The following is a 16,322-nucleotide window of genomic DNA, read 5'->3' as shown; positions in this document are numbered from 1 at the left end:
GCTGTGCCCAGGGCGAGGCCGCCTCTCGGCCCCGCCGCAGCGCGCCCAGCTGCGGGCCGCTCCCGGGACCTGTCTGTGTGTCCGTCCATGCGCGCGCTCGTGTGTGCGGCGCGCGTGGGGCCCAGAGAATGCCACTGCAGTCCTGTCAGTCTCCCGCTGCTCGCTCGCTGGCTCGCTGGCTCTCTCGCTCGCTCTGCCGAAGGGGGCGGGGGGGGGTGCAGGGCGGGGGGAGGGGAGGCTCCTGCATTCTTGCGGTCGGGGAGGAATCTGAGCCAGCGTTACTGGTCTCCAGAAGAGCCCAGCTGCAGCCCCGGGGCCCCGCCAGGCCCCGCCAGGCCTCTCGCTGCCCGCCCGGGCCTGCTAGGATGGGCACGGGCTAGGCCTCGAGCTGGGGGCGGGGCAGTGCCCCCACCCCCGGCCCCCTCAACGCCTGGGGTGCCCCGGGGCAGGGCGCCGCGCTTGGGGCGGGGCGTGAGGGGTTCCCCACCCGTGGTGAGGGGCGCGCCAGGGAGCGGGAGTCCCCGGGGGCCAGAGCGTACCACACTGCCGCCCCACGCGGGCACCTTTTCTCCTATGAATTCTGCTAGAGACTGCAAGCTCCCTGAGGGTAAGGTGTGGGAGGGCTGGCTCTTGGATGGAGACCCTACCTAGTAGGTCTCCCTTTCCAGTCCCGCACTACCACATCCAGCTCCCCAGTCCCAGGGCTGTTGGGTCCTCCTTCCTCCCCTCCCTTGCCTGCACCCCCTCCCCAAGTTACAAGTTTTCTCTTTGGGGCTTGTTGCTGCAGTCCGTGCTCCAGTACCGAGTACCTGGCTGGGCCCTGGGCACACACAGGGGCCGTAGCCCCACTGTGTGTGGGAGCCATGAGGATCCTGGCTAACAAGACAAGGTGTGTGGGTGTTGTGGAGGGCGGGCTGTGTGTGTGGAGTGCGGGGAAGGGAAGGGCCCAGTGGTGGTGGAGCTGAGCTGTGCTGGCTTGGAGAGGGAGCCCCTCTAGGCCCTTGGCTTCCAGGCCTCAGGTGGGCTAGATGGGGTCAGAATGGGAGGTCCTGCCCGGAGGCAGGTGCTCGCAGCCAGCCCTAGTGCCTGGGCCCAGGGGGCAGAGGAGACTGGCAACCAGCTACACCTGCTGCTTCTAGGTCGTCCCCTGTTAAAGTGGTTTGAGCAGGCCCCTGCCCACCCCACTGTTGGGGCCAATGGCGCTCTCTGGACCCAGCCTAGCTGGAGGTGGGAGCTGGCCTGGGGGACAGGGCCTGCCTCCCTCCTCCTCCCCAAGACAAGCCGGCAGACAGGGCCAGGCGGCAGCAGCAGGACAGCAGAGCTGAAATAAATCTGAGCTGGTGTGGAATGAGGGGGGATAAATATCCTCTCCCGTGATGTGATCTTTCCAGCAGCTATTAATAGGTCTCCGGGGAGGGGGAGGTGGGGGGGAGCAGGCTGGAGCTTAAAGGGCCCGCAGCCTAGGCTGCAGGAACCCTTGGCTTCAAGCTGCACTCCAGTGCGCTGGGCTCACCACTCCCCTCCCCCTTTCCTCCTGTGCCAGCCTGCCACTGTGCCTGCTGGCCCCTACCCTCTGAGGCCTCCCCCTCCCGCTCTGGGAACTGTCTGGAAGAGTGGGCACCACTCTACCTCCCTAGGGGAATGGGACTGGGGCATGAGCTGTGACCCTCAGGTCCCATGGTGCTTCCCTGCTGGTTTTGAGACATATGGGAATGAGTTGAGGTTTGGGACCTTGGGAGAAGCTTGGAGACAGCAAACCCTAGAAGAGAGGATGCTTAAGTATTGGTCAGGTGCTAGTGGAGAGGGATTGCCATGGAAGCTTGCGGTCTGATGGACATTGGGTGTGGGGGAGAGATTCTGCCAACTCAGGGCCCTGGTTTTCATTTGAACTGTGTGTGTGTGTGTGCAGGCACATGCATGCACGTACACAGGTTGCCCCATTTCCACTCCCCAAGGCAGAGACGGGCATTGGCCTCTGAGGGGCTGTGGAAGGAGATAGGGAATAGTTGGTGGTCAGCTCCCACACCATTAGGGGAGGCAGGATTGAAATCCAGGGGTGCCTAGCCCCTGGCAAGATTAACATTTTCACATCTCTCCCACCTTCTCCCAGGTTACCCCATCCCAGGAGAAGAGAAGCTCCAGGGAGCCCGCCGCTGTCCCCCCGCGGCCACTGCCCCTCTGCCCCAGCCAAGCCAATGCACCCAGAAAATAAATTGACCAATCATGGCAAGACAGGGAATGGCGGGGCCCAATCCCAGCACCAGAATGTGAACCAAGGACCCACCTGCAACCTGGGCACGAAGGGTGTGGGGGCGGGGAACCATGGGGCCAAGGCCACCCAGATCTCACCCAGCAATTCAAGTCTGAAGAACCCCCAGGCAGGGGTTCCCCCTTTCAGCTCGCTCAAGGGCAAAGTGAAGAGGGAGCGGAGCGTGTCTGTGGACTCTGGAGAGCAGCGAGAGGCTGGGACCCCATCCCTGGAATCAGAGGCCAAAGGTATTCCATTTCCTGATCCCTGAGGCTCCAGCGTCTTCTACAGTTCAAGGCTCCAACTTGCCTGGAGACCATCCTCTGCCTGGTGCCTAAGCCTCATCTGCGCCTTTCCGGCATTTATGCAGGGGCAGCTTTCTCTTATCCCCATCACACTGACCAGCTTGAAACCTGGCCATTCTGTCAGGGTTGAGGTTGACCAGGACAGAGCTTTCTGGCCTTAGGTGCTGCCCATGGAGGGGCACCCAGGGTGGAGCCTCCAGCAGAGGGGTTCCTTGTTCCTGTCCCCTCGTGCTTTGCCACCAGAACCTCTAGAGGGGGAGAGGGAAGTGTGGGGGTGAGGAGCAGACCCACACACCTCCCGGGAGCCTCCTGGTATCCTGGGCTGGTAGGAGCCATTTGGGAGCAGGCACTGGGCCTTGGAAGAGTAGCAGCGGCTTCCCCCTCCCCCCCCAGCCCTAATTAGAACCAGTTGTGGTTGGGGATTATGCTGTGCTTGGTGCTGGGTGGGGGGGAGGGGAGACAGGCAGCCGGGGCTGCAGAGTGAAATCAGAAACAAATGGTGGTGTGGTGGGGGCCGGGGGCTGGCAGGGTGCCCACCATGGCCCGGGCAGTGCCCTCTGGGGTGGGGCATCTTGGGGAATGGGCCTGGGAGGAACATCCCAGGCTGGTGCCCAGTACCCTGGGCAAGGGAGGGCAGAGCCCCTGGGCACTCCCTCTTCACCTGTCTGTCTTCTGTCCTGCTTGAGCAGAGGTGGCACCTCGGAGTAAGCGGCGCTGCGTGCTGGAGCGGAAGCAGCCATACAGCGGGGACGAATGGTGCTCAGGACCCGACAGCGAGGAGGATGACAAGCCCATTGGGGCCACCCACAGTGAGTGCCCATCTGTGCCAGGATGATTGGCTGATAGTGGCGCCAGGCAGGTGGGGGGGAGAGCTGCCCTGAGGGAGCCTCCCTCTTCTCACCTAGGGCTTGAGAAGGCTGAGGCTGGGAGAGGAGTAGCAGGGATCCAGAGCCTGGGTGCCTTCTTTCCCATCCCACTTCTCAGACACCGTCCTTCCCTCTGAGATAGGCTTCCAGGCACTTAGTGGCCCCCTCTTCCTAGGGACCGAGGTAAGGTGGTGTGAATCTCAGGTGCCCCCTTTCCCGGCCACACCACCAAGCCTCTACCCGTGAATTCCTGGCCTGTGCTGCCACCTACTGGTCAGTGGAGGGAAGGCGGCGAGACCAATATCTGGGAGCCGGACAGTTGCTCTGTTTTGCAACGCTGTGCTCCGTTTTGCAAAGCCTGGGTTACAGCTGACACTTGGCTGGGTCTTTGGCACTCTTCCCTAACCTGTAATTGACTCCTGACCAGTGCTTGGGGTGCACTAGCAGGGCGATGAGGAGTGGGTGTGGATAGATGCCTCATTTATTGACGAAGTGTGTATTTGGAGCTTCCTCAAATGATGGGGGAGAAGCAGGCACAGCCCCTGTCCTTGGGGAGCCCCTGATGCATATGAAACTAGCCAGAAGATGTTGAGTTATGGACTTCTTGAGGTCAGGGACCATAGAGAGAAGGAAGAAAAAAGTATGCTGGCTATTTTGTCTTATTTAGTCCCTGTGAGGTAGGTGTTATTATCATGCCCTTAGGAGGAGGAAACAGACTAAGCAAACTTTGGTGGAATGAGTGGATAAGTAATTGATGGACCATGTCTATAGAGGTGGTGCACAGGATCAAAATACCAAAGCCTCTGCAGCTACCTGGGGCATTAGAGGCCCTCTGAGCCCAGTCCCGCCAGGCATGTGCTGATCTGAACCCTCACACTCGGGTGGTAAATGGGAGTGGTCACTTCCTCCCAGGAAAGACTCACTTCCCCCAATCCACATTTTGTAATATCTGAATGCACCATTGTAGAAGCATTGGAAGACACAGGGAAGTACAAAAAAGAGATTGCTAACATTCGTACCCAATACCCAATACCCAGCCAACCACGGCTGCTATTTTAGGTTGTGCCGCCATCAAATTCTTGAAGTCTTAATACAAAGGCAGAGCGATGCAGAAGTTGAAGCCCAGGCTTTGTAGTCAGGCTGCCTCCATTTACATCTCAGCTCCTCCACTTTGCGTACATTTGGGAGAGGGCCTCAGTTTCCTCATCTATAAAAATAACAATTATCTCATGGGGTTGGGATGAGGATCAAACGAGTCAAGAGAGATAACATGGTAGAACAGTGTTTGCTTTTCTTGTTATTAAAAAGCAGCTGCCTGTAGAGTCTGTTGAATTGGTGTCTTTTCTTGTGTGTATTTTCACCACAATTAAAAAAAAGAAAAGCAGTTGCTGTTGAATTCATTCCGACTCATGGCAACCCCATATATATCAGAGTAGGATTGTGCTCCATAGGGTTTTCAATGGCTGATTTTTCAGAGGTAGATCACCAGGCCTTTTTTCTGAGGCACCTCAGGGTAGACTTGAACCTCCAGCCTTTTGGTTAGCAGCCAAGTGTGATAACTATTTACACTACCCAGGGACTCCATTGTTGTTGTTGTACTAGAAAGCTCCTTATTGAAATCAAACCTGCCTCCCCTGGCCCCCTCTAAGTTGTACCTAGGATCCTAGTCCTTCAGGGCACCCCTTCACAGAGTGAGGTCTGCTCTCAAGTTTCCTTGAACTTTTGGCCCTGTTTGTTCCCTGGTATAAGATTGGAGAGACAGGGTGCAGAACGAGGCAGGGCCTCTGTGGGATGGGACTGTCAGAGGTTAATCCAAGGAAGGGAGCCTAATGTTGGGCCTGTGGGAAGGTGGCCACTGCCCTGGCTTAAGGGAGGCAACTTCTGGCAGTTCATTATTTTATCTTAACTGAAAGTGCCGTTACTGTCCTCAGGCTTGGCACTTGGACTTGTTTTTCCTGGAATGGGAATGGGTCTGTCCGTTCAGCTAGACCCATTGAGTAGTATTTTCTAGGCAAGGACTTAGAAGAAAGTTTGTAGCCATGGGACAAAATTTTTCATGGTGCCGAGGCTGACCGGTCTACCCTGGGACTGAACCCAGTATGGCAGCCTTTTCTAACTCTCAGTTTTCCAAATGATTTTGTAGTTTGTGACATAGCTCTGAACTTGCTGTAAGGATATGTTTCTTTGATCTGCTCCTGTGCGGGGAGTAGGGTAGGGTTTCCATTTTATAGACGAAGAAACTGAGGCTCAGAGGATGAGGCGTCTTAGTTATAGGCCACAAAGTAAGTAAGTAGTGAGGCTAGAATTAAAAGCCATTCCTCATGTGAATGTTCAGTTTGTACAACCTCTTCCTTGTCCCCTCACCTTGGTCACTGGAGAGTGTAAGTTCACTCACATACACAGACTGGGGCATGAGGTCTAAGACTCGGCAGGGCTCTGGAGTCTTCACGTGGGCTCACATTCTGACACCTTACTAACTAGCTGTATAACCTCGGGTGAGGCACTTTAGCCCTTTGAGTCTCAGTTTCCTTCTCTGTGAAGTGGAGTTTATGATTGTTCTTCCCAGGGATGTGTTGATTAGATGAAATCACCCATGTAAGTACCCAGTAGAGTTCTAAGCACATGGGAGCCTACTACTAAGGGTCATGCTGTCCCTTTCCCTCTTTTCCACGTGTTGTTGTTGTTAGCTGCCATCAAGTTGGCTTTGACTCATGGTGACCCCATCTACAATATTGCCCAGTCCTGTGCCATCTTCATGATCTCTGGTATGCTTGAGTATTGCGGCCACTATGTATTCTGATTGCCTTCCAACCTAGGGGGCTCATCTTCTAGCATTGTATTGGAGAGTGTTCTGTTCTGATGCATAGGGTTTTCTTTGATTAATTTTTGGAATAGATCTCCAGGCCTTTCTTTCTAATCTGTCTTAGTCTGGAAGGTTCGCTGAAATCTGTCTATCATGGGTGACACTACTAGTATTTGAAACACTGGTGGCATAGCTTCTAGCATCATAGCAACAGGCAAGTCACCACAATATGGCAAACTGACAGACATGATCATCACTATTTCCATCCTGGTAGTTATGGATTGAATTATGTCCTCCCAAAATGTGTAACAACTTTGCTAGGCCATGATTCCCAGTATTGTATGATTGTCCACCATTTTGTCATCTGATGCAATTGTCTTGTGTGTTGTAGACCCTATCTCTATGATGTTAATGAGGCAGACTCAATCTACAAGATTAGGTTGTGTCTTAAGTCAGTCTCTTTGAGATATAAAAGAGAGAAGGAAGCAGAGAGACAGGGGAACCTCATGCCACCAAGAAAGCAGCATTGGGAGCAGAGTGCATCTTTTGGACCTGGGGCTCCTGCACTGAGAAGCTCCTAGTCGAGGGGAAGATTGATGACAAGGACCTTCCCTCAGAGCTGACAGAGAGAGAGAGCCTTTTCCTGGAGCCAGCACCCTGAATTCAGACTTCTAGCCTCTTAGACTGTGAGAGAATAAATTTCTCTTTGTTAAAGCTATCCACTTGTGGTATTTCTGTTATAGCAGCACTAGATAATTAAGACAGAATTTGGTACCGAGAGAGTGGGGTGCTGCTCTAACAGATACCTAAAATGTGGAAGCGGTTTTGAAACTGAATGGATAGAGGCTGGATGAGTTTTAAAGGACCTAATAAAGCCTAGACTGTTGGTGGAATCATGGATGTCAAAGACAGTTCTGGTGAGAACTCGGAAGTGAAGAGAGCTGTTAAACTGGAGATGGCGCAGACGGCAAGAAATAGCAGCAGAAAAATGGCAGCAGCAGAACCAGGAGACCAGCATGAGACAACACTGGAGCCGACCCACAGAGCGAGAGGGGAGAGTGCCTTTGGCAGCAGGCTTCCTGGCAGAGTTGGGTGCTTTCAAGAACTTATCGGTGAGCTAGGCTTATCCACCTACAGAGCGAGAGTTGAGTGCCTTCCGGCCGAAGTTAACTGGCAGAGTGGGGTACCCCTAGGTACTTATTGGTGGACCTGCAGAGGTTTGGAATACTCGCCTCAGCAGGGCAGAGGTGGGCAACCAGGCCTGAGGGGCTGAAGGTCAAGGAACCAGGAAGCAGAGGCTGAAGAAACGAGGAACACAGGAAGCAGAGCTGCTTCAGTCTCAAAGGGTAGGGCCAGGACCTCTGGGGTCTCAAAGGGTGGAGTCACCACTCAGATGGACTAGGAGAATGGGGCCACCCAGATTCGAGGGAGCGAAGTTGCTGTTCCAGTAGGCCTGGAAGGTGGAGCTCAAGCCCAGGACCAAGGGGCCTCCATACAAAATCTGGAGAGAGTGGCCAATACCTATAGTTTGGAGGGCAGGGCCATTGTCTAAATGATCTCAGAGAGCAGAGGATTATTTTCAAGCCTTGAGAGCTAATATGATGTGTTCTGCAAACTTACTTGGTACCTGTTATCCCTTCTTTCCCTCCAATTCCTCTCATTTGTAATGGAAATTTCTAGTTTGTGCCTGTTCTACAATTGTACTTTGGAAGCAAATAACTTGTATTCTAGATTTCACAGATGAAGAGGAATTTTTGGGTTTTGAACTTGAAGTTGAATTAAGACTTTTGCTATGATATGATGGCAAGAACATGAATTTTGGGGGGGCCAAAGGGTGAAATGTTATGGATTGAATCGTGTCCCCCAAAAATGTGTGTCAACTTGGCTAGGCCGTGATTCTCAGTATTGTGTGATTGTCCACCATCTTGTCTTCTGTTATGATTTTCCTGTGTGTTGTAAATCCTACTTCTATGATGTTAATGAGGGAAGACTTGGTCTACAAGATTAGGTTGTGTCTTAAGTCAATCTCTTTTGGGATATAAAAGAAGCAAGCAGAGAGACAAGGGAACCTCATGCCACCAAGAAAGCAGTGCTGGGAGCAGATTGCATCCTTTGGACTTGGGGTTCCTGTCCTGAGAAGCTTCTAGTCCAGAGGAGGATTGATCGTAAGGACCTTCCCTCAGAGCCAACAGAGAGAGAAAGCCTTCCCCTGGAGCTGGCACCTGGAATTTGGACTTCTAGCTGCCTAGACTGTGAGAGAATAAATTTCTCTTTGTTAAAGCCATTCACTTGCAGTATTTCTGTTATAGCAGCACTAACTAAGACACTAGTCAAAGTCCAGTCTGAGGCCGGCCATCCAAGGCACAACAATTGGTCGCTATTCACCTGGAACAACAAAGGAAGACAGAGAGTCAGGAATCAGAGGAAGATATGTAATGTGTAGCTAATTGCTCCCATGTACAACTGCCTCCTCTGCCATGAGACCAGAAGAACTGGATGGTGCCCGGCTACCATTACTGAACATTTTGATCAAAGAGTCCATAGAAGAACCCTGATCAAAAGGGGAAAATGCAGAACAGAATTTGAAATTCTTGTGAACTCCAGAATTTCTGGAGCCATGGAGGCTGGATGAACTCCTGAAACTATTGCCTTGAGATAATCTTTAAACCGTAAACCAAAAATATCCCCCGAAGTCATCTTAAAACTGAGCAATAGTTTAGCTTAACTAGTAAAAAAGGTCTGCCTTGGGCATTATGCTTTTTTAAGAATTATATGGGATCAAACTGACAACAGCAACTGAACAGATTAGATAGGAATCTCAGGGGGCAGTGAGTTTATGTTAATGGAGGAGGAACAACTCAGAAAAGGAGGATGAGAAGGGTTGTACAACTCAAAGAATGTCATCAGTGTCACAAAATTGTACCTGTAGAAACCGCTGAATTGGTGTATATTTTGCTCTGTGTATTAACAACAACAACAAAATAAATAAAACTTAGAGAACTAAAAAAAAAAAGGCTAGTCTAGGGCAAGTAAGTGTGGAAGTTAGACTGATAAAAACACAAGATGTGGCTACAGTTGAGCCTGAGAACATCAGCTAACAAACAGTGGGTACCCCTTCAGAGGGATGGGGCGAGGGCTCCCAGCTGGTTCTTTCTGAATCTGGCTGCTTACCACCTTGCTCTCTCCTCTCTTTTCACGCAGATTGTAATGTAGCAGACCCAGCCATGGCGGCCCCACAGCTGGGTCCCAGCCAAGCCCCCCAACTTCCCCTCAGTGAGAGCAGCGCACCAGGCCCCCCTCACGGCCCCCCGCCAGGACTTCGGCCTGATGCCTCTGGGGGCGGGGGTGGGGGTGTCCCTGGAAAACCGCCTTCACAGTTCGTGTATGTCTTCACCACGCACCTGGCCAACACGTAAGTGCCTCAGGGAGGCCAAGTCTGCTCCCGTCTCCCCAGCCTTTAGGCTCCTCCAGGGGTCCAGGAGTGAGCACAACCCCTCTCCTGGGGCGCATGCAGGGGACAGGGTTGAGTGAGGCAGGGCTCCCTCCTGCCCACCTCTCTGAGCTGTGTGCCCCAACTGTTTGGTGCAGGGCCGCAGAGGCGGTGCTCCAGGGCCGGGCGGACTCTATCCTCGCTTACCACCAGCAGAATGTGCCCCGGGCCAAGCTTGACCAGGTGAGTGAGCTGTCTGGTCTGGTGCCCTAGCAGGCACAGCACAGAGCCTCCGTGAACACGAGATTGGCTGGCGCATCCCCTTCCTGTCTCATGCTCTGCCTTTGTCTTTCCACAGGCCCCCAAGGTGCCACCCACCCCAGAACCACTACCCCTGAGCACACCGTCAGCAGGCACCCCACAGTCCCAGCCACCTCCACTGCCGCCGCCACCACCACCCCCTGGCAGTGCTCCCCCATCTCTGCCCCAGGAAGGACCCCCTGAGGACACCACTCAGGACCTGACACCCAACTCGGTGGGAGCTGCCAGCACCGGTGGTGGGACTGGGGGCACCCACCCTAACACCCCCACGGCTGCCACTGCCAACAACCCCGTGCCTCCTGGAGGAGAGCCCAGCAGTGCCCCCGGCCCTGCCCTGCTGGGCGAGGCCACCCCCACAGGAACTGGGCAGCGAAGCCTGGCGGGCTCTGAGGGCCTGTCCAAGGAGCAGCTGGAGCACCGAGAACGTTCCCTCCAGACCCTGCGAGACATTGAGCGGCTGTTGCTCCGCAGCGGGGAGGCTGAGCCCTTCCTCAAGGGGCCCCCAGGAGGTGCAGGCGAGGGCGGGACACCAGCACAAGCTCCCCCTGCCTCCCAGCAGCCACCCACGGCCCCTCCCAGCGGGCTGAAGAAGTATGAGGAGCCCTTGCAGTCCATGATTTCACAGACCCAGAACTTGGGGGGCCCCCCGCTGGAGCATGAAGTGCCTGGGCACTCCCCGGGCGGGGACATGGGGCAGCAGATGAACATGATGATGCAGAGGCTGGGCCAGGACAGCCTGACACCTGAGCAGGTGGCCTGGCGCAAGCTGCAGGAGGAGTACTATGAGGAGAAGCGGCGGAAGGAGGAGCAGATTGGGCTGCATGGAGGCCGCCCCCTGCAGGACGTGATGAGCATGGGAGGCATGATGGTGAGAGGGCCACCCCCTCCCTACCACAGCAAGCCTGGGGAGCAGTGGCCGCCTGGAATGGGCACACAACTGCGGGGGCCCATGGATGTCCAAGATCCCCTGCAGCTCCGGGGTGGACATCCCTTCCCTGGCCCCCGTTTCCCAGGCAACCAGATGCAGCGGGTGCCTGGGTTTGGGGGCATGCAGAGTATGCCCATGGAGGTACCTATGAATGCCATGCAGAGGCCTGTGAGGCCAGGCATGGGCTGGACCGAAGACCTGCCCCCCATGGGGGGGCCTGGCAATTTTGCCCAGAACACCGTTCCCTACCCTGGTGGGCAGGGTGACGCGGAGCGATTCATGACACCGCGGGTTCGTGAGGAGCTGCTGAGGCACCAGCTGCTGGAGAAGCGGTCGATGGGCATGCAGCGGCCCCTGGGCATGGCCGGGGGTGGCATAGGGCAGGGCATGGAAATGGAACGGATGATGCAAGCACACCGGCAGATGGATCCAGCCATGTTCCCCGGGCAGATGGCTGGTGGTGAGGGTCTGGCAGGCGCGCCCATGGGCATGGAGTTTGGTGGAGGCCGGAGCCTCCTGAGTCCCCCCATGGGACAGTCTGGGCTGAGGGAAGTGGACCCCCCTATGGGGCCAGGCAACCTCAACATGAACATGAATGTGAATATGAACATGAACATGAACCTGAATGTGCAGATGACCCCGCAGCAGCAGATGCTAATGTCGCAGAAGATGCGGGGTCCTGGGGACATGATGGGGCCCCAGGGCCTCAGTCCTGAGGAGATGGCCCGAGTCCGGGCCCAGAATGGCAGTGGCATGTTGGGAGGGCCCCAGAAGATGCTTATGCCTTCGCAGTTTCCCAACCAGGGCCAGCAGGGATTCTCTGGGAGCCAGGGACCCTACCAAGCCATGCCCCAGGACATGGGCAATACCCAAGACATGTTCAGCCCTGACCAGAGCTCAATGTCCATAGGCAATGTGGGCACCACCCGGCTCAGCCACATGCCTCTGCCCCCTGCATCCAATCCTGCTCCTGGGTCCATGCACTCAGCCCCCAACCGAGGGCTGGGCAGGCGGCCTTCAGACCTCACCATCAGTATTAATCAGATGGGCTCGCCGGGCATGGGGCATCTGAAGTCGCCCACCCTTAGCCAGGTGCACTCGCCTCTGGTCACCTCACCCTCCGCAAACCTCAAGTCACCCCAGACTCCCTCACAGATGGTGCCCTTGCCTTCTGCCAACCCACCGGGGCCTCTCAAGTCACCCCAGGTCCTCAGCTCTTCCCTCAGCGTCCGTTCACCCACTGGCTCGCCCAGCAGGCTCAAGTCTCCCTCCATGGCGGTGCCTTCTCCAGGCTGGGTTGCCTCACCCAAGACAGCCATGCCCAGCCCTGGGGTCCCCCAGAACAAGCAGCCGCCTCTCAACATGAACTCTTCTACCACCCTGGGCAACATGGAACAGGGTGAGTCAACTGGGCCGGCCAAGTGGGCGTTGGACTCTGTGGTATTGGGAACCTCTGAGGTGGGTATGTTCCTGCTGAGGCTGGATGGTGAGTTTAGCCATCTGTGCCAGGGTCAGAGCTGGCTGACTCTGCCTGAGGGGCAGCTGTTGGCAGTTGTGTGTGGGTGTTCTCAGGGAGCACCATCTCTCAGACATTTGAGGGGATCATTTCCCAGGGCCCCGAGGCTGCAGAGATTGCTTGAAGATGGGTGGGCTATAGTGATAATGGGGTGGCCTGTGTTCAGTGGGACATCTGGATAGAGTGTGCCTGGAGGGGTCAGCTGGAGGTATGAGGAGCTGCCCTCTTCCTGAATCCCCCACTGTGAGCAGCCAAATTCATCTCCCCCCCACCCCTAGTCACCCCAGCTCTATTTCTGTCTCCCTGCTTCTGTAGGTGCTCTCCCGCCTAGCGGCCCCCGGAACAGCTCTTCCGCGCCTCCCGCCAACCCTCCCAGCGGCCTCATGAACCCCAGCCTACCATTCACTTCCTCCCCAGACCCCACGCCTTCCCAGAACCCCCTGTCACTGATGATGTCCCAGATGTCCAAATATGCCATGCCAAGCTCTACCCCGCTCTACCACAATGCCATCAAGACCATCGCCACCTCAGACGACGAGCTGCTGCCTGACCGGCCCCTGCTGCCCCCACCACCACCACCGCAGGGCTCCGGGCCAGGTGCGAGGCCAGGAAGGGGGCCCCAGGGAGACCAGTTGATGTGGTGCTGGGAGTGGGAGGAGCTGGGTGTGGTCAGTAGTCGCCCCCTGTGGTCATGCTGGGTTTTGTGCACTTTCTGAGGGCCCCAGGAGTGGGGGTGTGACATCTGTGACTGAGTTCTGCACCCTCCCCAAGCTGGGCATGCGCTGTTCCTGACCCTCATTTCCTCTTTCCCCACAGGCATCAGCAACAACCAGCCCAATCAGATGCACCTGAACTCAGCTGCTGCCCAGAGCCCCATGGGCATGAACTTGCCAGGCCAGCAGCCCTTGTCCCATGAGCCCCCGCCCACCATGTTGCCCTCCCCTACCCCTCTGGGCTCCAACATTCCACTGCACCCCAATGCACAGGGGACAGGAGGCCCCCCCCAAAACTCGATGATCATGGCTCCGGGGGGCCCAGACTCCCTGAATGCTCCCTGTGGCCCTGTGCCGAGCTCCTCCCAGATGCTGCCCTTCCCGCCTCGGCTGCAGCAGCCTCATGGAGCCATGGCCCCCAGTGGAGGTGGGGGCGGGGGGCCTGGCCTGCAGCAACACTACCCTTCAGGCATGCCCCTGCCCCCTGAGGACCTGCCTAGTCAGCCGCCAGGCCCCATGCCCCCTCAGCAGCACCTGATGGGCAAAGGCATGGCTGGGCGCATGGGCGAGGCATACCCACCGGGCGTGCTTCCCGGCGTGGCGTCAGTGCTGAACGACCCAGAGCTGAGCGAGGTGATCCGGCCCACCCCGACGGGAATCCCCGAGTTCGACTTGTCGAGGATCATTCCCTCTGAGAAACCAAGCAGCACCCTCCAGTACTTCCCCAAGAGTGAGAACCAGCCCCCCAAGGCCCAGCCCCCCAATCTGCATCTCATGAACTTGCAGAACATGATGGCGGAGCAGACCCCCTCACGGCCCCCCAACCTCCCAGGCCAACAGGGCATCCAGCGGGGGCTCAACATGTCCATGTGCCACCCCGGACAGATGTCCTTGCTGGGCAGGACAGGTGTGCCCCCACAGCAGGGCATGGTGCCCCATGGCCTGCACCAGGGGGTCATGTCCCCACCACAAGGCCTCATGACCCAGCAGAATTTCATGCTGATGAAGCAGCGTGGTGTGGGGGGTGAGGTCTACAGCCAGCCCCCTCATGTGCTCTCCCCACAGGGCTCCCTCATGGGCCCCCCACCCCAGCAGAACCTCATGGTATCCCACCCCCTGCGGCAGCGCAGTGTGTCTCTGGACAGCCAGATGGGCTACCTCCCGGCTCCGGGCAGCATGGCCAACCTGCCCTTCTAGCAGTCCCTGCGAGAGGCTGCAGCTGGGGCAATATTGCAAATATGAGAACCTTAACAAAGTTTCTTCTCCTCCAGTGTTGGGATGGCCTGGGTCGAGGGGTGGGGTGGAGGGGGTGGGAGGGGGCTTGTGTGGGGAGTGGCATTTGTGGAAACCAGACGTGCTGGCAGCTTAAGGGGAAGTGGTAGAGTAGGGTGGGGGAGGGGTGGCAGGTTTTGGATTGGGGTTGTGTTCCATTTTGGCCACCAGGACTGCCCCTTCTCCCACTCATCCCAGTTCCTATGGAGTCTCTATTCCCCTCTTTCTCTCTCTGCTTCTGCACCCGCCCGCCCTCAGCTAGGCTTTCAGAGTCCTGCAGCCTTTAGGAAGGGGAGGAGAGGAGTGCTCTCCATCTCTTCTTCCTCCTCTCTCCAGCTCTAGAGCTCCGCTTCCCTCCTCCTCTTGCTTCTCCGCCCCCACCTGCTTTACCTTCTGTCTTTTCCTGCCTCATTTCCTCTCCCTGCTGATGTGGCTGACCCTCTCTCCCACCCCTCCCTGCAGGCGGCTGGCCAGGTGGGCAGGTGCCAGCCGGAGCTGTAAATAGAGCGCTGCGCTTTTGTGCCGGTTTGTGTGTGTGCTGTATTTCTGTGTTTTGATAGAGGTCGCAAAAAAAAAAAAAGAAGAATAAGAGAAACCCTCTCCCCAACCCCTCCCCGTCTTCAAACTACAGCCCCTTCCATTCCCCTGGACCCAGGGACATGCTGTCTTACATACCCACCCACTGTTTGCAGTGTCTCTGGGTTAGTAAAGGATACCATTCCTGTCCCTGCCCAAATGGTAAAATGACATCGATGCCCTGCACCAAAGTTGAGATCAGACCACCTAGGCTTCCAGCGGATGAGCCCAGCAGGGCTGAGACCCCAGGGTGGCAGCCTGTCTGCTGCTGAGCCATGATTCAGGGAGCACACGTGTGCCCCACGTGGTGACGTGGAGCCCTGGCTTCCCAGCTGGGGGCCTCTGGGTGTCCCCTGCTGTTGCTGCATCTTAGCCAGTAAGATGAAGTCTTTTGTCCCCAGTCTGGGATGTAAGGAAGGAGGAAGAGGAAGTAGCTGTGTGGCCCACTGAGTGGAGCCATGGACGGGGTGCCATGGTGCCACTAAGCCTCTGGTGGCCAAGATGGCCTTGTGCCTGCTGTAGTAGCCCTGGGCCAGGTAACCTCCAGGGCCCTGGCTCTGCCAGAGGCTGCCACCTACTTCTTACAAAAGGAGGAAGGAAAAGGGTTTGACTGAGTCAGTCTTCTCCCCCCAGCCTCCACCCCTGAGGATGGAATCGGGGAAGTGTTGGCGGGGGGGAGGGGAGCTTCCACTGCATCCCTCTGCCTGTCAAAGTCCCTGTGCCCAGGGCTCAGGGCGCATACTGGGTCTGCCTGCCCACCCAGGCTCAGCCACTGCCTTCCCCTCAGCCCCCTTTCTTCCCAGGAGAGTTCCCCCGCTTCTGGTCAGAGCTGAAGCCATACATACACAACTTGAGTGTTTTGGCCCCAGGAGAAAAAGACTTCTCCTTTTCTCACTTCCTTTCCTGCCTTGCAAGGTGGCAGGGCAGTTCCTTGGCTAAGGCCTCTAGCGTCCCGCCTCCAGGGCCATGGGCCATTTCTAGACAGGGTGTTTTCTGCTATGGCCTCCATCTTTGGCACACAGGGCCTGGTCTCGCACTGGCAGCTGTAACACAAAGGGAATTTGCCCCACTTCTCCCATGCCTGGTGCTGTCCTCAATCCACGTCAGCTGGTTCCTGCCTTCCCCAGCACCTCCCAGGGGCCCAGGGCTGGGCATTCTGTATCTGGGGGCCACCAGCCCTCATCCTGCCAGGCGTTTTGCCCGCCCTTCCTCAGCCTGGGCCTTGTGCCCAGGAGCCCCCTCCCACTCCTGACCCAGGACACCCCAAAATGTCTGACTCTTAAGTGTTTCCTGTCCTGAGGAGAAGAGTCAGACTGCAAGGGCCCATGCCCTCCCCACCCTCCT

General features: G+C 56.6%; 1 protein-coding gene across 7 annotated transcripts in view; it reads left to right on the top strand.

The window, feature by feature from the left end:
• The window catches only part of BCL9L (BCL9 like), a 29,116-nt gene extending 14,704 nt beyond the window's left edge, over positions 1-14,412 (top strand). For 3 of the 7 annotated variants that reach the window (XM_049856789.1, XM_049856786.1, XM_049856787.1), the window contains 8 exons: positions 788-889; positions 2,111-2,496; positions 3,243-3,362; positions 9,424-9,634; positions 9,811-9,895; positions 10,011-12,300; positions 12,733-13,014; positions 13,234-14,412. In XM_049856789.1, coding sequence (XP_049712746.1) covers positions 864-889; positions 2,111-2,496; positions 3,243-3,362; positions 9,424-9,634; positions 9,811-9,895; positions 10,011-12,300; positions 12,733-13,014; positions 13,234-14,327 — 4,494 coding nt within the window. In that variant the 5' untranslated portion in view covers positions 788-863 and the 3' untranslated portion in view covers positions 14,328-14,412. The other 4 variants (XM_049856792.1, XM_049856791.1, XM_049856790.1 and 1 more) reach the window with 3 other exon arrangements.
• Positions 14,413-16,322: the final 1,910 nt, after the last annotated feature.

This window comes from Elephas maximus, chromosome 17 (assembly GCF_024166365.1).
Source record: "Elephas maximus indicus isolate mEleMax1 chromosome 17, mEleMax1 primary haplotype, whole genome shotgun sequence".
Lineage (NCBI taxonomy): Eukaryota > Metazoa > Chordata > Mammalia > Proboscidea > Elephantidae > Elephas > Elephas maximus.
This window is presented reverse-complemented; position numbering and strand designations above follow the sequence as displayed.